This window comes from Rana temporaria, chromosome 4 (genome assembly GCF_905171775.1).
Source record: "Rana temporaria chromosome 4, aRanTem1.1, whole genome shotgun sequence".
NCBI lineage: Eukaryota > Metazoa > Chordata > Amphibia > Anura > Ranidae > Rana > Rana temporaria.
The window spans coordinates 59,857,646-59,878,769 of record NC_053492.1 but is presented as its reverse complement, the minus strand read 5'-3'; the positions used below and the strand labels follow the sequence as shown (position 1 = coordinate 59,878,769).

General features: G+C 49.2%; 1 protein-coding gene across 8 annotated transcripts in view; it reads right to left on the bottom strand.

Moving 5' to 3' along the window:
- Positions 1 to 5,916: 5,916 nt before the first annotated feature.
- Positions 5,917 to 21,124, bottom strand: part of TDRD6 (tudor domain containing 6) — a 115,135-nt gene continuing 99,927 nt past the window's right edge. For all 8 annotated transcript variants that reach the window (XM_040348451.1, XM_040348454.1, XM_040348455.1 and 5 more), the window contains one exon: positions 5,917 to 6,311. In XM_040348451.1, the coding sequence (XP_040204385.1) occupies positions 6,229 to 6,311 (83 nt within the window). In that variant the 3' untranslated portion in view covers positions 5,917 to 6,228. The remainder of the gene's footprint in view (positions 6,312 to 21,124) is intronic.

Below are 21,124 nucleotides of genomic sequence, written 5' to 3'. Positions count from 1 at the left end.
GCGCAAATACGGTGTGACAAAAAGTATTGCAATGACTGCCATTTTATTCTCTAGGGTGTTAGAAAAAAAAAATATATAATGTTTGGGGGTTTTAAGTAATATTCTAGCAAAAAAAACTGTTTTAGTCTCGTAAACACTGAATCTGAAAAACAGGCTTAGTAACGAAGTGGTTAAGCTTCACCCCAAACAAACCAGAGTCCCTCAACGGAGGAACTTCAACCTGAAACAGCCGCCTGCAAAACCTTGCGGCCAAAGGAGGCATCCGCAGATGCACTCACATCCACCTTGTAAAACTTGAAAAGGTGTGGGACCAGATCGCTGTCTTACACACCTGTAAAAAAGACGCCTGATGGCGGAAAACCCAAGAGGCACCAACCGCCCTGGTCAAATGCGCCGTAACTAGAAAGGGAGGCGCCCGCCCCATTTGGGCATAGGCTTGGAGCACGACCTGTCTGATCCACCTGAAAATGGAGGCCGACGAGACCCTCAGACCTTTCTCAGGACCATTTACTGACATGAACAGTGAGACAAGTACGCCCTAGGGCTCGACCACATTCAAGGGAAAGTAACGTGGACTCCTTTGAGTTTCTTCGGCTGAGAACATAAGGGATATAGAAAACAATGTCCTCATTATAAAAGAGCCCTGCAAGACAAGGCCGCCAGATCAAAAACTCTTCTGACCGAAGGAATGGCTACTAAGAAAGACCACCCTCTGGACTAGAGAGAAAGAGGAATCTCCCGAATGTCCTCAAACGGAGCCCTTTTGAAGCACCGAGAGGACCGAATTCAAGTCCCACGGAGGCAGTGGAGGACACACAGGAAGTCACAAGCCTGACCCCCCCGTACAAACGTACGCACCAGGGAGTGCGTAGCCAACGGACACTGAAAATAAACAACCAAGGGCCGAAATCTGACCCATAACCATACTTATAAGCGGAGTTCCGGCCACAATTTCACTTTTTAAATATAAATACCCCTGTATTACACATCTTAATGGATTCTAGTAAAGTAGTTCTGTAAACTAAGGTCCGTTTTGTTAGGTTGTTTACAGCATTTAGACACTTTATAAAATAGAAATTGACTGGGCCATCTTAAGTGTGTGCATCATGAAGCCAGACTGTATGACTTCCTGGATTCAGCCTTGCAAATCTCGCACATGCTCAGTGCTGCACAAGCAGTGTCAGATCAGGGTTTCAGCACCTGTGCTGTCCAAGTCACATGATTCTTTGAGACTGGGGAATGCACAGACTCCTGGAAAGTTACAACCCACTAGCATTCCCAGGAGTCTGTGCGGTGTAGGTTAGGAAGCATTAAGCACCTAGGTGCAGGAAGTGGGGAAGATTAACTATTCTGCCTAGCAACAACACTTTGAAGGCCATCTTAAAAAAAATATTAAAAAAAATTCGTAAAGGACTAATGACATTTTTTTAAAACTACTGATGTAAGGTTATATATTATGGGTGGAACTCCCACTTTAAGGTGAGAGCTTGGCCCACTCCCCCGCTGTAGGAACAGCAGCATCTGGACAGCACGTATGTGCGGGGGTGTCCCTTTCATCTCGCACACAAAGAGATGTAGGCATCTCCTCCCTTCCACTCTGCGCAACAGGTGAGGTAGAAGCTTCAGAGGAGGGAAAGCGTAGATTTAGGGCGATAGTGACCCCAACGGTGCCACCAACGCATCTGACGCGTCCGCCCAAGGGTCTCTTGACCTGGCCACGAAACATGACACCTTCCGATTGAGACGGGACGCCCGAAGGTCCACGCCTGGCGTGCCCCATTTTTGGCACAACTCTGAAAACACTTCCGGTTGCAACGACCATTCTCCCTGGTCGTGTTTGGCGACTTGGTAGTCTGCTTGACAACTCTGCACCCCTGGAATGTACACGGCCGACAGAGCCGGAGCGTACCTTGTGGCTCACCGGAGGATGTGTGCAACCTCCACCACCGCAGCCGAGCTCCGCGTGGCCCCCTGTGATGGTAGACATACGCCACGGGCCGTGGTGTTGTCGGACTGGATCCTGACCGAACGGTCCCTGCAGACCCAGAAACCACTTGGGGTAGACGCAGGCCTGATAGGCCCGAAGCTTCAGGACATTGACTGGCAGGCGGGACTCCACATGAGTCCAGCGCCCATGGTTGACTGGACACTCCAGAACGCCCCCAGCCGGAGAGGCTGGCATCCGTCGTGACCACTGGCTCGAGATAGCATGGCAAAAATTATTTCTCCGGTCCGAAGGTACCGGAGGAGATGTCAGCCACCACACTAGGGAGGACCTGACCAGGCGACTTCACCCAAAACTTGGTAAACCAGAGAGACGAAGGGAGCTTGTCCCAATGTGACAGAATCTCTTTCTGTAACACTCGGGTGTGAATTGGGCATACGGAACCGCTTCGAAAGAGGCTACCATGGGACCCAGGAATTCTTCTGCAAAAGGCGAAGCGACGACCAATGCTGGGGGGTCGCAAACCGCTGCACCGCAGATTGCAGTGTCTGGAGTTCTTCTATCCGGAGAAAAAACTTGCTTCTGAGGAATCGAGGACCAACCCCAGGTATTCCAGTCGCTAGGACGGAACCAACATTGACTCCTGGACATTCAGTAGCCACCCGAATCTTTTGGAAGGGCTGGCAGGTGATGAACCCATCCTCTCCCAAGTCTGAGCTTAAAGAAGCTCTCAGGAGAAAGTCGTCCAGGTCTCCCACAATAGCGATTCCGCGCTGCCTTAGGAGGGCCAGAATCAGAGCGAGCATCATTGTGAAAACTCGTGGTGCCGAAGCCAGGCTGAAGGGGAGGGCCACATACTGAAAATGGTCCTCTTCGACCACAAACAAGGAGAAACCTCTGGTGTTTTGCAGGTACGCATCCTGAGTACCCAAGGACGCCATAAAGTCTCCCTGATGGAGAGCCGCCACTACCGAGCGAACAATTCCATCCTGAATCTTTGCACTTTGACAAAAGAGTTAAGAGCCTTGAGGTCCATGATTGGATGGACCCCTCCTTTTTTGGGGGACTACAAACAGATTGGAGTAAAAAAAAAAAAAAACTGAAACCGTTCCCTTGAAGGAACCGGTATAATCACTTCCCTGACCAGCAGATCCTGACCAGCCCCTGACAGGGCCACCTGGCGTACCGGAGGAAGCTGGAGGCTGGAAGGAAAAATCTGTTTGGTGGACAAGAGAGAAAACTCTATCTTGATACCCCGAGGAAAGAGGGATCGGACTTTAGCCACACAAGGTGGCATAGTACCACCGCGTAGTCGGAGGCCCTGGAGAGCAAGGGGAGCGTATCCAGGGCCAATTCACAGACAAACTGCAGGCCCTGCACCAACTGGTCAGCCAGGCCCACACAGAGCTCAGGAGCATTATGCGCCTCCAGCTCCTGCAGCAGGGACTTTGCCCGCTCGGTAATTGTCTGTGACACTAGAGCTCCGGCCAAAACCGGTCTCACTGCCGACCCCACTACTGTGAACATGGAGTGGCCACAGCCGCAGCTCTCCTAGCTGCAGGGTCCATAAAGGCGGGAGCCCCTTCCACAGGTAACGTGGTAGACTTGTTCAGTCTGGACACAGGGGGGTCCACTGACGGAGGACTTTTTTATTTTATTTAAAGTCTTCCTCAAAAGGATAACGGACCGCAAAGTATTTTGGTACAGCAAAAACTTTCTGCGTCCGATCCCATTCATTGTACATTATTTTGTCAGGTATGGAACACAAGGAAACACTTTTTGCGGTGTGGGGCAGCTTGCGGAACCCAAAAGGGACCGGTATCGGACGACTCCGCCCTCCTCAAGTTTTTTGAGTACGGCGGAGTTTTTTTACCCCCCTTTCTGGCCATTTGTCGCTTCAATTCTAGCAATAAAACGCCTAAGGACTGCCGTATGGCTCTTCAGAGACCGCAGGGGCACCAAGGGTTAACTCAGGCATGGTTGGGGTAGAAGCCTCTGTTCAGACTCCATGTGGACCCACCGCTTATGCCTCCTTAGTACTGCAAGGTAGACGCCCACCGGTCACCCCTCCCGGTTGCAAAACAGAGGGCAGGGGACCACCAGGGAACTCACCACTCGACCCGGTTGTAGTGTTAGCTGAAGCGCTGAGAAGTGCTGGCTGCGCTGTCCCTCAGGAAGCTATTCGTGGGCTTTTGCTGCGCTATTACAGGCACTAGAGGCCAAGACTTTTCCAAGATGGCCACCGTATGCAGGGAAAACAGCATGCGGGCCACAAGAAAATGGCCACCGACCTATACACACTGCGTCCGCGGTAAAATGGCGGCCATACGCGTGTTTAAAACACACAGTGACACAGCAGAAAGACACAGCCCAGCACATACAGCAACTCCTCCAACAAAAACAACAGCACCTTACAGTACACCGGTCCCCGGTAGTGACAGAACCCCAGGAGGGCCCCCCCCCTTACAGCCGCCACCCAGCATGGGGAAGGAGGGAGAGGAAGAAAGAGAGGAAAGCAGGGTGGACCCTCATTCGACCTCCCCAAGGAAAGCACCAGCCATACCACCTTGCCAGGGCAAGGGGCCACTACTTACCCATCCTGCGACCACCGGGTGGAGGCATTCCGGACAGAATCAACGTCCGCTAAACGGCATGGCTGTCGGCCAGACACACTGCGACAAAGCCATAAAGACCGGTCATATGTGTGCCCTGGAACATGTAGTTCCCCGGCCACCCCTGGAGCAACGGGGCATGTCGTGGACGACCCAGAGCTCAGCTGAGGGCCGGCACACGCTCGATGGCCGAGCATGGGGGGACTCTACAAGGATCAAGATCCAGCCTGTCACCCAGTCGGCAGTTGATAGAAGATATCAGGAACAAAAATGCAGGAACAAAACAAAATAAAAGCAAAAAAAGTACATGGACTCCAGAAGGCCATGTCTACTCCTGAGGCTAGGCAGAAAAAAACTGAAGCTGCTGAGTCAGAGAGTGGGTTATACCCGGGGGACCACACCCCCTGGGAGGAGCTGTATTGAAAAGTGTTTTAACACTTGAAGTGCTGTTTTTTCTGCCTAGTCTCTCTTGGAAGGAAGGATATAATACCCCTAAGGTCAATTGCTGCTGTGTCCGTCCATGAACGGAAGAGAAATTGTGATTTTACTTCCTCACTACCTTTCCGTTTCGGTGGCCCTGTAATATCAAGCTTACACAACCAATCCCCCCCCCCCATGACCCCATTTTGGAAAGTAGACACCCCAAAGTCAAATACCTATTTAGAGGGAGGAGGGACAATGCCCCATCATTGGTGTCAGTGGAAGAAATCTCTCTACTAATCGCTGTATTCTTATCTCCCTCTCAGTAAAACTCTGCCCCTCTAACTCATCTGCTAACCTCTGTCCCCCAAACCCCTCATTTTCTAACCTCTGCCCTCCAACCCCTCCTTCCCATTCAACTCTGCACCCCTCCTCTGCGATCACTTCTACATGCCCCCTATGCTCACCTGCATGCTGAGGTGTGAGCGTAATTTGCATATAAAATCGCGTTTTGTTTCTCTCCCTGTAGCAGCTGAAGGCAGGGGAGAAACAGGATTTTGGCAGGGGCTGAGAGATGCATAGGGCATCGTTCTGCCGTCGGAAAGGTCCCCTTATCGGCTCTCCTGGTCAGTATTCGCTCCATAAAACGGACACACATTTCCCCGTTTTTTTAGGGGGGGGGGGGGGGGTGTCTTATGGAGCGAAACATACGGTATGTTTTATAGAGGAAAGTAAAAAAAAATGTTTTCGTCTTTGTTTGTAAGAATGATATACAATTTCATTTGCATACAGTGTTGCATGACCGCACAATTTTCAGTAAAAGCAGCGCAATGGTAAATAGCAAAAATGGCCTAGTCATGGAGGGGGTAAAATATTACAGAGGTCAAGTGGATATATGATGCAACGCTTAAAATTAAAAAAAACGATATATAGAGAAGCTTTAGTTACCAAAAGCAAGTTTATGACTGTACAACCCATTTACACATCTCCTAGCACTCAAAGCCAGTGTGTGTGATGAGAATAAGAAAAACAGGCATACAAAGAAAATTCAGTACAACTTTACTGGAAAAAAAAAAACAATATCTGCATAGTTTAAACCAAAAATGCCTAAAATTTTCTCACACTTAGGCAACATACAAAACAAGTCAGCTGAACCTAAAGTGGTATTAAACTCCAAACCAAAAATGTAATAGAATACAATTGTTAAAGTCTAACTTGTCTCCATCTGATGGATCATGATCCTCGGTGATCCTACTCATCTTCAGGAAGTACTTTCGCTGCACAGCACACAGGCAGAGCGTATCCTACTGCCTCGCGAGAGATGATCGCAACATCTACATCCAATTAAGAGGAATTAGAAAACATCAATTATTGAAAGGAAATCAACCGATAACCATAACAGATCTTAATTCAAACATCTTAACGTGGTTCTAAAGGCAGATTTTGTTTACCTTAACCACTTCACCCCCAGACGATTTTCCCACTTAATGACCAGGGCATTTTGTACCCAAACAAAATTGAGGTCCTTTTACCCCCCACAAATAGAGATTTCTTTTGGTGGTATTTGATCACCTCTGCGGTTTTTATTTTTTGCGCTATAAACAAACAAAAAAAAATACAATATTTATTTTTTTACTTTTTGCTATAATAAATATCCCCATTTTTTTTTTTTTAAACAAATTTATTCACAGTTTAGGCCGATATGTATGTATTGCAATAAGCGTATATTTATTGTGCAAAAGTTATAGCATCTACAAAATAGGGGATACATTTATGGCATTATTTATTTATTACTAGGAAGGAAAAAAACACTGTTGAAGGCATCTTTTATTCATATCTTGTATAGCAGATGAAATCCAATACAGTCACTTCATGTTACAGAAAACAGGAAAAACTGACACGTTTCACACAGTAAGAAGGTGCTTAATCGTAGCTTAATCAGCTATGATTAAGCACCTTCTTACGGTGTGAAATGCGTCAGAGCCTTTTCCTGTTTTTTGTAACATGTGTCTGACCAAAAATATGTAGAAGAATACGTATCGGCCTAAACTGAGGGGAAAAAAAGTTTTTTTTTATATATTTTTGGGGGATATTGTAGCAAAAAGTAAAAAATATTGATTTCAAAATTGTCACTCTATTTTTGTTTATAGCGCAAAAAATAAAAACCACAGAGGTGATCAAATACCACCAAAAAAAGCTCTAATTGTGGGAAAAAAAGGATGCAAGTTTTGTTTGGGAGACACGTTGCACAACCGTGCAATTGTCAGTTAAAGCGAAGCAGAGCCGAATCGCAAAAAGGGGCGGGGTCCTTTACCTGCATAATGGTCCGGGTCTTAAGTGGTTTAAAGTCAGCAGCTACAATCCAGCGACATGGCCACCCAAACCCTCCATTCTCTCCCCTACTTGTCTACGGTGCTGGCAATACTACTGTGGGCATCCAGCCTAGACAGCTTGCAGCTTCATAGCCGGGGGCGCATGTCTCACTGCACTGTCCTGCATAGCCAGGCAAGCTTCTGGGACCTGTGAGGTGTTCCAGAAGATTGCAGCGAGGAATGGCCGCCTAGACAACCCAAGCGGAAGTGGGAGCTCGTCAGTAATCGTGATGCATCGCAGGATCGAAACAAAGACCAGATAATCGTAATCAAATCGTGAGACCAGTTTTTTTAAAACAAAAAACACAGGATACATGCCACAGCAAACGGGGTACAAGCTGACACGTTTCACACCAAACCTTAGTGCTTAGTCATAGCTTGAAACTATGACTAAGCACTAAGGTTTGGTGTGAAACGCGTCAGCATGTACCCCGTTTGCTGTGGCATGTATCCTGTGTTTTTTGTTTTACACTAAAAGCAACTAGTTTAGGAGTGCGGCTGTCCAGAAATCCTTTCTTCATTTTGCATTATCCTATGCATTGCCAGCACCCGTGGCTTCGGATCAGGTGGTGAGATTTTCCTGATCAGTATCCTTGAGCAGTGATTTCCTCTCTACCCCCTAGTGCTCTTAAAGCGGCCGTAAAGCTACAACGGCTCGCCCAGGTTTGCCAACCTGCCGCAGTAACATAACTGCGGAGGCTGGTCCTTAAGTGGTTAATATATTCTATGCATGAAGGTAAAAAATCCTTTTGAATATAATCCTTCGCTTATATTTACTTGAGCCTGATCTCGACACAGCGATGTGCATGAGAGCAGTGTCTCCCTCATTTGTTTACACAGCCGCGGGAGCCATTAGCTCCTGCTGCTGTCAATCACAGCCAGTGAGCAAATGAGGGGAGGAGTAGGGAGCAGGGCCAAGCTGCACTGTGTGAATGAATGGGGTTGCTCTGTGCAAAACCACTGCACAGAGCAGGTAATTATGACAGGTTTGTTATTTTGAAAAACGTATACTTTTGATATAAAAAGCCCCCTTTGCCCCCTTACAATCTTACAAACTGATCTGATGATTTTAAAGTCCTTCCTCAGCAATGCATGGAAAAAGCAGTTCTTGGGTAGTGAATTGGAACAGCAGGTTCAACAGTCCAGCAATACTGTGAGCCCAGGCTGTGATGGAGAGTGTCACTGACACCCTGGGATCAAAGGACGTGAGTTGGGTGACTGAAATTCTGCGTTAAGCACATATTTCCCCAGGAAATCATACACAGGATTTTTGCACTGGGGATTCCCTGATAATGTAGTAAGGCTAGCATACAGGAGCCAGCGCCTTTGTACGTACCCAAGTGCAGAAGATATTTAAAGCGGTTGATTTACTAAAGGCATATAGGCTGTTCAGCAAGTAAACAGACTTCACTTTTCAAGGCAAGTTGCAAAGAATACCCAATCATGTCCAAGGAAAATAAGCATACAGCTGGGCATCACCTAATGCACTAAACTCTGGGGAAGTTTCCCTTTGAAAATGAACAGTTGATTTCCCTTTAATTAAATCAACCTGCCATAGGATTTTTGTACTCACTAGAAGTCATATACTGTCTGGTTATACTGCTGCCTACAGGACGATTGGATGTTGGCAAAAACGAAATGAAAGGCCAGCTGAGGATAGCCTCTCCTAGCTCAAAGACTGGATGGATGACGTCCTGATTGAGGTGAATGTCTGGAGCTATCTTAGGCAGGAAGGAATTTCTGGGTCTCAACACCACCTCATCTTTGTGTAATACCAGAAAATGCTCTTTAAAGGGTAAGGCCACCAGCTTAGATACTTACCTCACAGAGAAGATAGCAACAAGGAACGCAACCTTGTGAGAGTAGAAAGATTTACAGAATAGGTACAAAATGTGATTTTAAAAGGGCCAATAGAATCAAATTTAGATCCCACAGTCGCCGGAGAGCAAACAGACAGACAGCCACATGGGAGTGGTGCCTGGAACAAGATAGCAAGTGCAGAGACCTGATCCCTCATGATGCTAAGGGCCAAATGCTGGTCCAGACCCATTTCTAAAAAGACCAGGATGTTCTTTTTATTCAGATTAAAGTCTCTCACCTCACACCAAATTAAGTATGTCTTCCATGCGCAGTAATAGACTTTGCAGCAAGTATGCTTTCTAGTTTTGGCATTGTGAGAACCATTCCGTCTCTCAGAACTTGGGTTTCAACAGCCAAATTAAGCCAACGACCATGAAGCAGGGTGGTAAATCAGTTGAGACAAGATCTGGATGATCCAGAAGAGCCCAAGTCTGCCAGAAGTCTCATCAGGTCAGAGTGCCAAATCTGTCTGTCTGGGACAAGGAAGAAATGTCAGGGAAAGAAAGGCACAGATCAGGGTCACATCATGCCACAGAAACACAAGAGTATTCAATGCACCAGCTAGGGGTTCCCTGTACTGTCTAGTTCGTTGTTGAGTCTGGAGGCCAAGAGATCCACTTTCGGCATCCCTCAGTCTTTTTATATGGGTATAGGGACCAGGAGTCTGTAAACATCAGATGCAACAGCAATGTGTTGAACGACTTCTGGACAGAAAAGTCATCAGATTCTAGGAGTGTAGAGATTGAGGTTTCGCCTGGCAAAGGTTTATCACCCAACTAAACCTCTGAAACGTCTTGATTGTAAAGGCTATTTTATCTGCCAGAACCTGTAACAACTATTCCTTCAGCAGGAGGTTGTCGAAATATCCCACAATGGTGATACCCTGAGAATGTAATAAGGCTGGCCCACAAGGGCCAGCACCTTGGGGAATATCCAAGTGCAGTCTTCATCAATGGGAAATTGATCAGTGGCTAACTTTTACAAGTACATACAGGTCTGGAAAGTGCCACAATACTAAAACCAGTGCCCAAAAGGTCTTATTAACAGACCAGCCCCAAAGATCCCGTTCAGTGTGGTCGGGCGTGGCAATCCAAAAGGAAAGATGTCCATACCCCATGGGACACAAGCAAAAAAGTTAGGCGGGTTCCTCCTGGGCTGCAAAGAGAAGGGGCAGCACATCCAGAGATGAAGAAAAATGTGTTGGTTTATTGTAGAGTCAAAGGTTTAAAAAACATGACACACGAGGGTTCCACACTGTTCAGTAGACGCGTTTCACACAAAGTGTTTAATCATTGCTGACTATCACCAGGTATGCATACTAATTTATAGACCAAAGTGTGTGGCTGGAACCAATCAAAAAAAAAAAGACGGGTAAAAATCAATTACCTGTCTAAATAAAAATGTTTAACACACTGTGTGCAAATAGGATGATCTTTTAAAGGAGACACATGCACACCTAGACAAAGCACATATACATGTATATGCAATACAAATGTCAAAATGTCGCGGGAGATAGTTAATCGCATACCAATGTAAAGTAGTATAAACATTGAAAAACATGTATAAAAAGGGGTTAAACCATATACATAAAAAAAAAAAGAATATATATGTATACTTTCAAAAATACAAAAAACACAAACCAGCAAAGCTAGTGATGGAATCATGATAGGAGGAATCTCATATGTAAGAATATATAACACATGCATACATGACAGATTCCCACATGGACCAGAATTTACCAGTAGCCCCTACTGGGTTGACCAACAATTTTATTTTATTTGCTAGTGTCCAATCTTCCTTTACGCAACAGTATAATGTGACAATATCTGGATTCCGGTGCCCATCAAAGAGAAAATGCAGTGCCAGACTGGATCTATACAACCTAAACTTACTGTATATACCATATTTATCGGGGTATTGCGCGCTTCGGCGTATAGCGCGCACCCCTAATGTAGACCAGTTTTTCCTGTAAAAAAAAGATTTTAATACTTACAGTTTTGGTGTCTTGACCGGCGTCCTTGTCCGGTCCGGCTGCGGCCTTGGTGGTGTCCTCCCGGCTTCTCCCGCGCTGTCTCAGAGTCGAATCCCTGCTTCCCGCGCTCAGTTTGAACGCCTCCGCCGACATATACCGAGCGCAGTAAACTCGGGTATATTCGGCCACGCTCGGCTTCTCACGCATAAACGTCACAGAGCGTGACTACGAGCGAAACAAAGCCTGGCCGAATATACCCGAGTGTACTGCGCTCGGTATACGTCGGCGGAGGCGTTCAAACTGAGCGCGGGAAGCGGGGTATTATTTTAAGGGGAAAAAAAGTGCGCGGTATACGCCGATAAATACGGTAGTTATAACTAACCCACATTACAAACCTAATTATTAGTTACTGCAGTATCTGTCCAAAGGGGAATCAGAAGGCCCTAGTCTAAGCCTCAAATTGTAGTGAAACCATGTTAATGTTGACATCACATTTCAATTTTGGTCATAGTCTTTTGACTAAAATGTCATTTTAGTCATTTGTATTCTTTTAGTTGCATTTTAGTCAACTAAAAGCTCCAGTATCATAAAAAAAACAAAAATATAGCTTTTTAACAAATGCGGGGGCATTTTTTCAAGAGGCGGTCTTCAAAAGGGTAACGGACGGCCAGGTGCTGAGGGACCACAAAGGACTTCTGTGGCTTTCCCCATTCCTTATGGGGACTGACCCCTCCGTGGACGCCGCAGCTGCACCATCCAGCTTAAGGGAGTCCCTCACAGCATTGATAAGCGCACTGACAAGTGCCCTGTCCTGCACTGACCCTGGCGAGGGGTCTTGCTCACAAGAAGGTCCTGGTCCATATCCTCTGACAACCCAGAACAGGGGTCCTGTGCCGCAGCCAGGCCCGGGTCTGAGTCAGCGCAATCCCCAGGAGATGGTGGGGGGTGGTGGTGCTTTTTACCCCCCCATATGCCCGCATGCCGCTTCTTCCCTAGCAACAAATGATTTCAGGACTGCGGACAAAGTGTCCATGGGAACCGCAGGGGCATCAGCTGCCACCTCTGGTATGTTTGGGGGGAAAAGGACCAGAAACTGGCTCCATAACACCACAGACAGCTCTCAGGGACCAATTCAAGACCTGAAAAAGCCTGCCCTCCTTGCTGCACTGACCGAGGGGGGGTTACCCAGGGGACTCACCAACCCAGAAAGACTGCTCAGCGCCACCGCCCGCCCTCTGTACACAGCGTGTGTGTGAGGAAAATCTGTCTGTGAGGAGAGTAGTGCTGTGCGCCGTTCAGGAAGCCGCCACTAGAGGCCAGATGCCAGAAATCCACACAAAAATGTCCGCCAGACCCCTCAGAGAAAGAAAAAAAGGGCGCGACCACAAGAAAATGGCCGCCCGCAATATCAACCTGCGCCACATTGCGGCCACGACAAAATGGCCACCAATGGGAAAATGTAATAGAAAATGCAGGCATACTAATAATGGCTTCAGAGCACCGCAATGTGGATGAGAAGGCTGAGGCAGCGAGCCCTTACGAGTATAAGGGGAAATGTGACAGAGCAGGGAAAGGAAGGAAAGGAGAACACCCTAATCCCAGGAATGCCCAGCTGTTCCAACCCACCGAGGCAGTAGGGACAGTACTTACCCGTCCATGCGAGGACCCGCTGGTGCGTTCCTGACAGGCCTACAACCATAGCTGGAGTAGCTGTCTGCCTGGTCCACTGTGAGTGAGACCACAAAACAGCCCAGTCATATGTGGACCCTGGAGCAAAAATAGTATTTTTGTACTCACCGTAAAATCCATTTCTCTGAGTTCATGGACGGACACATCATCATTGACCTTAGGGTTATGTACCTTTTCTCTAGGAGAGACTAGGCAGACAAAAACAGCACTTTTAGTGTTAAAAACACTTTTAAGTACAGCACCTCCCATGGGGGCGTGTCCCCCGGGTACATCCCACTCTCTGGAAGCATCCAGCCTCAGTTCGTAGACAAGCAGTACAAATAAGGAGGGGTTGGTGCTGTGTCCGTCCATGAACTCAGAGAAATGGATTTTACGGTGAGTACAAAAATCCTATTTTCTCTTTCGTTCATGGACGGACACAGCATCATTGACCTTAGGGACGTCCCCAAGCAGTGGACGTCCCCAAGCACATTTCGAGGGGTGGGAAAAAACACAGCAAACCAGGCTTCACCCCAAACAAACCAGAGTTCCTCAACGGAGGAACTTCAACCTTAAACTGCCGCCTGTAAAACCCTGTGGCCAAAGGAGGCATCCGAAGATGCACTCACATCCACCTTAAATTTTTTTTGAGAAGGTGCGGATTGACGACCAGGTCGCTGCCTTACAAATCTGTAAGACAGACGCTTGATGACGGAAAGCCCAAGAGGCACCAATCGCTCTGGTCGAATGCGCCATGACCTGAAAGGGAGGCGCCCGCCCCTTTAGGGCATAGGACTGGAGCACGACTTGTCTGATCCACCTAGAAATGGTGGCCGACGAGACCGCCAGACCTTTTTTAGGACCAGTCACTGACACGAACAGTGAGTCCGACCTCCGAGACGGAGCCGTAGCAGACAAGTACACCCGTATGGCTCAAACCATGTCCAAGGAATGTAAAGTGGTCTCCTTCAGGTTTTTCGGCTGAGGGCATAAGGATGGAAGAACAATGTCCTCATTAAAGTGAAAGGTCGAAACAACCTTTGGAAGGAATGATGGCTGCGGTCGCAGCAGCACCTTATCCTTATGGATGACTAAGTAGGGGGCCTTGCTAGACAAGGCCGCCAGTTCAGATACTCGTCTGATCGAGGTAATCGCTACCAGAAAAAACACCTTTTGTGACAGAGTCAACAAAGGGTCTTTCGGATGTCCCCAAAAGGAGCATCCTGAAGCACCGAAAGGACTAAAATTCAAGTCCCATGGGGGTAGTGGACCTTCTGAGACAGAGTCAACAAGGGGATCTCCCGAATGTCCTCAAACGGAGCTTTTTGAAGCGCCGAAAGAACTAAATTCAAGTCCCATGGAGGTAGCGGAGGCCGCACAGGAGGGGTCACATGCCGGACCCCCTGCACAAACTTACGCACCAAAGAGTGCGATGCCAAGGGTCGCTGAATGTAGACAGCTAGAGCCGAGATCTGACTCTTCACCGTACTCAAGGCTAGAGCCTGATCCACTCCCTGCTGTAAAAACAGCAAAATTCGCGACACAACGTATGTACGAGGGTGCCACTTCATCTCTTCACACATAGAGATGTAGGCCCTCCATGTACGATGGTAAATCTTTCGTGATGTGGACTTCCGTGACCGTAGCATGGTAGAAATCACCGGGCCCGACAGGCCTCGGTCCTTCAACACCTGGCTCTCAACACCCACGCCGTCAAAGCCAGCGACTGTAAAGCAGGGTGAAAGATAGGACTTTGTGACAGCAGGTCTTCTCTCAGGGGTAGACGCCAAGGAACGTCTGCCACCAGCTGCACCAGGTCCGCGTACCAGGGATGGCGCGGCCAATCCGGGCGATCAGGACTGTTGGTATCCCCTCGGCTTCCACCCTGCGTAGCAGGCGAGGAAGAAGCTGCAGGGGACCTCTTGAAGAGACACAACTTGATCGCTCGGAGCTCCAGTACATTGATCGGAAGACGGGACTCCTCCTGAGTCCAACGCCCCTGGGCTGACTGGACACCCCAGACACCCCCCCACCCGGAGAGGCTGGCATCCGTTGTGATCACTGTCCAGTGACACGGCAGAAACGACTTTCCGTTCCTGAGTACCGGAGATGTCAGCCACCACACTAGGGAGGACTTGGTCAGTCGACTCACCCGAATCTGGTAATCCAGAGACGAAGGAAGCTTGTTCCATCGTGACAGAATCTCCTTCTGTAACACTCGAGTGTGGAATTGGGCATACGGGACTGCCTCGAAAGAGGCCACCATCAGACCCAGTACTCGCATGCAAAAGCGAAGCGACACCCATTTGTGGATCACCAACCGCTGCACCGCAGAGTGCAGAGTCTGCAGTTTTTCTGCTGGGAGGATAACTTTTGCCTCCGAAGAATCCAGGACCAACCGCAGATACTCCAGCCGCTGAGATGGTACTAGTACTGACTTCTGTATATTCAGTAGCCAACCGAATTCCCGAAGGGTCCGACAGGTGATAGACACGTCCTCTTCTAACTCTGAGCTTGAGGAAGCTCTCAGAAGAAGGTCGTCCAGGTATCCCACAATAGCGATCCCGCGCTGCCGCAGCAGGGCCAGGATCGGGGCGAGCAATTTGGTAAAAACCTGAGGTGCCGAGGCCAGGCCGAACCACAAATTGAAAGTAGTCCTCTCCGATCGCAAACATTTCTGGTGTTTTGCACATAGGGGGATATGCAGGTACGCGTCCTTGATGTCCAAGGATGCTAGGAAATCCCTCTGATGGAGCGCCGCCATTACTGAGCGTATCGACTCCATCCTGAACTTTTGTACTTTGACAAAGCAATTGAGGGCCTTGAGGTCCAGGACTGGACGGTCCCCATCCTTGGGGATTACAAACAGATTGGAGTAAAACCCCTGAAAGCGTTCCTGTGAGGGAACCGGCACAATCACTCCCCTGACCAGCAGATCCTGGACAGCCCCTGACAGATCCTTCAGGCGCCCCGGAGGAAAAAAATCTGTTTGACGGACAAGAGAGAAATTCTATCTTGTACCCAGAGGACATTACTTCGCAAACCCAACGGTCGGAAAGAAGAGACCTCCACCGAGCCGAGAATTCGCAAAGCCGGCCCCCCACCCGTGTTGTGGGCAGGGGCAAACCTTCAGGCGGAGGCAGGCTTGTTGGGCTTGCTGTACCAGGTGCGCTTTTGTTCTTCAGTGGACGTCTTAGCACCCGGAAAACGTTTTCCTGTCGCACTTGGCGAGCGAAAAGACCGCTTTGGGGTAGTAAATGAGGGCCCTTTCCCTTCCCAGACTGCGGGAGCAGAGTGCTCTTACCGCCTGTGGCATCCTTTATGATGTCATCCAGGGAAGCCCCAAAAAGCCGTTCACCCATAAAGGGTAAGTCCACCAGGGACTTCTTAGAGGACTGGTCCGCAGACCAACACTTCAGCCACACAAGGCGGCGTAGTACCACCGCGTAGGCGGAGGCCCTGGAAAGCAAGGGAAGCGTATCTAGGGCTGACTCACAGACAAATTTTAGACCTTGGACCAACTGGTCGGCCAGGTCAACGCAGGTCTCAGAAGCACCCTGCGCCTCCAGCTCCTGCACCAGGGACTTAGCCCGTTCGGTAAGAGTCTGTGACACCAGAGTCCCGGCCAAAACCGATCTCACTGCGGACCACACCACTGTGAATAAAGAGCGGGCCACAGCTTCAGCTCTCCTGTCTGCGGGGTCCTTAAAGGCGGGAGCCCCTTCCACAGGCAACGTGGTAGCTTTGTTCAGCCTGGACACAGGGGGGTCCCACTGACGGAGGACATACCCTTTTGGGGAGGATTTCCTAAAAAAAAAGTGGGTAACGGACCGCAAAGTACTTTGGTACAGCAAAAGCTTTCTGCGGCCGATCCCATTCCTTGTATAACAAGTCGTCCAGATACGGAACACAAGGAAACACTTTTGCAGTGCGGGGAGGCTTGCGGAACCCAAAAGGGATCGGCATGTCTGATGCCTCCGCCAAATCCTCAAGTTTTAGAGTATCCCGCACCGCAGTGATAAGAGCTCCCACAAATTCCTTATCCTGCTTTGACCCTGAAGCAGAATCATCCTCACTGTCCGGGTGGGTTAAGTCTGCATCCTCTGACATGACGGAAGTGTGGTCAAAAACAGAAGCAGCACCTAATTCTGCGTCAGACACATCCCCAGAAGCAGGTTCAGGGAGGGGGCGCTTTTTACCCCCCTTCTGGCCACTAGCCGCTTCCATCCTGGCAACAAACGCCTCCAGGACTGCCGTCACAGCATCCAGCGAGGCCACAGGAGCAGGGGCACTAAGGGTTAACTCTGGCATGAGTGTGGAAGATGCATCACATGAGGGCCCTGGTGGTTCAGACTCCATGCTGCCCACCACAAAAATGTTTTGCCACCTTAGTAAACAGACCCAAAAACGGGACCCACCGGTCACCCTCCAGGCTAAAATAGAGAGCACGGAACCCCAGGGACTCACTGCCCAGGACAGGCTGTACCGCTGAGCAGAGCTGATAGAGAGTGCTGCTGTGCCGTGTCGTTTCCCTCAGAGAGAAGCCGCGGTGTGCGCGCCGTTATTTCAGGCACTAGAGGCCAAAGAATTTCTAAAATGGCCGCCGACATGCACAAAACAGCATGCGGGCTACAGTAAAATGGCCGCCGAATGCATAGAACCGCGGCTCTGGCAAAATGGCGGCCGTACATGTGCAGAAAACACAGTGAAACACACAGCCCAACACAGACAGAGCACCTCAGTAAAAAAATAGGATTTTTGTACTCACCGTAAAATCCATTTCTCTGGAGTTCATAGACAGACACAGCATCCTTTGACAGTAGGGTTATATCCGCTTCCCTTTAGGAGAGTTTAGGCAGAAAAAAAGGACTTTAAGTGTTAACAACACATTCCTTAGTGCAGCTCCTCCCAGGGGGCGTGGCCTCCGGGGTATAACCCACACCCTGCTTTAGTAGCCTCAGTTCGTAACAAGCAGTACAAACAAAGGAGGGGTGGGTGCTGTGTCCATCTATGAACTCCGAGAAATGGATTTTACGGTGAGTACAAAAATCCTATTTTCTCTTCCGTTCATAGACGGACACAGCATCCTTTGACAGTAGGGACGTCCCCAAGCAGTGTCAAAAAATTTCGAGGGGTGGGAAAATAACACAGCAAACCAGGTTACACCCCAAACAAAACCGGAGTTGCTCAACGGAGAAACTCCAACCATAAACTGCCGCCTGTAACACCTGCGGCCGAAGGAGGCATCAGAAGATGCACACACATCCACCTTGTAAAACTTTGAAAAAGTGTGGATCGACGACCAGGTCGCTGCCTTACACCCCTGTAACACAGAGGCTTGATGCCGGAAAGTCCAAGAGGCACCGATTGCCCTGGTCGAATGCGCCGTAACCCGAAAGGGGGGCGCACGCCCCTTCAGGGCATAGGCCTGAAGCACAATCTGTCGTATCCACCCAGAAATGGTGGCCGACGAGACTGCCAGACCTATTCTGGGACCAGCCACCGACACGAACAGTGAGTCCGACTTCCGGAACGGAGCCGTAGCAGAGAAGTACACCTGTAGGGCCCGAACCACATCCAGGGAAAGTAAAGTGGCCTCCTTCTGGTTTTTCGGCTGAGGACATCAGGATGGAAGAACAATGTCCTCATTAATGTGGAAAGCTGAAACCACTTTCGGGAGAACCAGCACCACCTTATCCTTATGGATGACCAAATAGGGAGCCTTGCAAGACAAGGCCGCCAGTTCAGATACTCGTCTGATCGAGGTAATCGCTACCAGAAAAAAACACCTTTTGTGACAGAGTCAACAAAGCGTCTTTCGGATGTCCCCAAAGGGAGCATCCTGAAGCACCGAAAGGACTAAAATTCAAGTCCCATGGGGGTAGTGGATGGCGCACCGGAGGAGCCACATGTCGGACCCCCTGTACAAACGTACGCACCAAGGAGTGCGCCGCCAAGGGTCGCTGAAAGTAAACGGCCAGAGCCGAAATCTGACTCTTAACCGTACTCAAGGCGAGAGCCTGATCCACTCCCTGCTGTAAAAAACAGCAGAATCCTAGACACCACGTATGAACGAGGGTGCCACTTCATCTCCTCACACATAGAGATGTAGACCTTCCACGTACGTTGGTAAACCCTACGTGAGGTAGACTTCCGTGCACGCAGCATGGTAGAGACCACCGAGCCTAACAGGCCTCGGTCCATCAGTGGGGGGTAAGATCTCGCACCAAACCTAAATTAAATAATAGTGTATATATAGATAATGTATAACCTGAGCTGCAGTCCAAGTGATTGCAAAGAATTCCTGCAATGACGTGAATATGTGAAAAAGGAACGTATGCGCTAGGAAAATTGAGCAATTAGATTAATTATATAACCAATTGGTCAAGATAAAATTATTTTAAGTAACCAGCAATCATAAGTGAATGAAATAATAAAACATATTAATAAAAATAATACTATAAGAAAGATTAATGTCCATCAAAAGTGCAAGACTCCTTATTAAGGGAGATCGTAGACAATAATGTGCAATAAACAGTCCAAACAGCAGTGAGAAAAAACTTGCAGGATGTATCCACTAGTTCTGTGCAGACTTCCACCTCCACCAAAAATAAAGGAAATAATCACCGCAAATAAAAGTGCTTATGGATGGCACCTTACCAGAAGAGGTTGACCTCTTTAACTAAAAAGAGGTCAAAATAAGCATGGATAAACCATAACATCTAGGCTCCAAAGGAATCGATGACGGCAGATCCAGCATCATATAAAGCAAACCAAAAGAGAGATCGCCATAGCTGCAGCTCCAGGGACCACCTGGCAAGGCACAGCTTGAGTGCTCGGAGCTCCAGAACATTGATCGGCAGGCGAGACTCCTCCTGAGTCCAGCGCCCCTGGGCTGACTGGGTGCCCCAAACGCCCCCCAAGCCGGAGAGGCTGGCATCCGTCGCGACCACTGTCCAGTGACATGGCAGAAATGTCTTCCCGGCCCGAAGCACCGGAGACATCAGCCACCACACCAGTGAAGACTTGACCAGTTGACTCAACTGAATCTGGGAATCCAGAGAAGACGGGAGCCTGTCCCAACGTGACTGTCAGGGCTCCATTCCCGGCTCCATTGAGTTCCCGCGCATGCGTGGGGCGACTGGGCACGGGCGCACGTCCGGGCGCAATATGTGCGCGCGCATGCGCGGTACAGCGGCGCGCCGTGTGCGTGGACGCGCGCACGGCCGTGCACGTGACAGCTCTGTGGCCAATCAGAGGACTGGCTCTCCTATTTAAACTGGCCTCATCCCCTGAACAAGTTGCTGGCTTGTCTTCAGCTCCTATGTGCTTACCTGTTGCCGTACCTGCCTGTTTTGACCCGGAATTCCTGACGACTCTCCTCTCACCTGGAACCTCTGACCCTTTGGCTAACGTTACCTGGATTGCTGTTGTCTCCTGCCCCTTGACCTTGGCTTGCTCTCATGGACTCCCTCTGAACTCTCCTGCCCTTGACCCTCGGTCTGTGACTCGGATTTGCCTTCATCTCCTGTGGACCCTACCAGACTCACCTACCAGTTCCTGCCTGACCAACGCATGTCTCCACTCTTCTGCACCTGCCCTGCTTCTGTCAGCTGCACTAAGTCTTCCTGCCAGCTCCCGGCACCGGTGCCTCCTTGTGCCGTCCCTCCTCTGTCCCAACTCCAGGGAGTGGTCTGCACAGGGTCGCAAAGGTGAGCCGCCCTCAGCATCTCGGTCTCGGTGAGTACAGGTTCTGACAGTGACATAATCTCCTTCTGTAGTTCCCTGGTGTGGAATTGGGCATAAGGAACTGCCTCGAAAGAGGCCACCATCAGACCCAGAACCCTCATGCAGAATCAACCCCCAGGGGAAAATGCTAGGGGGCGTCCCAGGAATTCCAGTCCCAGAGACGGGACCAACACTGACTTCTGGACAAAAACAGAAGCCAGCCAAACTCCTGGAGAGTCTGACACGTGATAGACACGGCTCCACAAATGCAGAGTTCTCAGAAGCTCGTAGGAGAATGTCGTCCAGACATCCCACGATAAACCCCCGCTGTCACAGTCGGGCCAGTATCGGGACGAGCACCTCGGTGAAAACCCGTGGTGTCGACACCAAGTCGAGCGGGAGGGCCACAAAAAGAAAATGGTCCTCCCTGACCGCAAAGCCCAGAATCTCTCGTGCTTAGAGCATATGGGAACATTCAGGTACGCGTTCATGACATCCAAGGACGCCAGAAAAAAATCCCCATCCTGAAATTTTGTACTTTACAAAA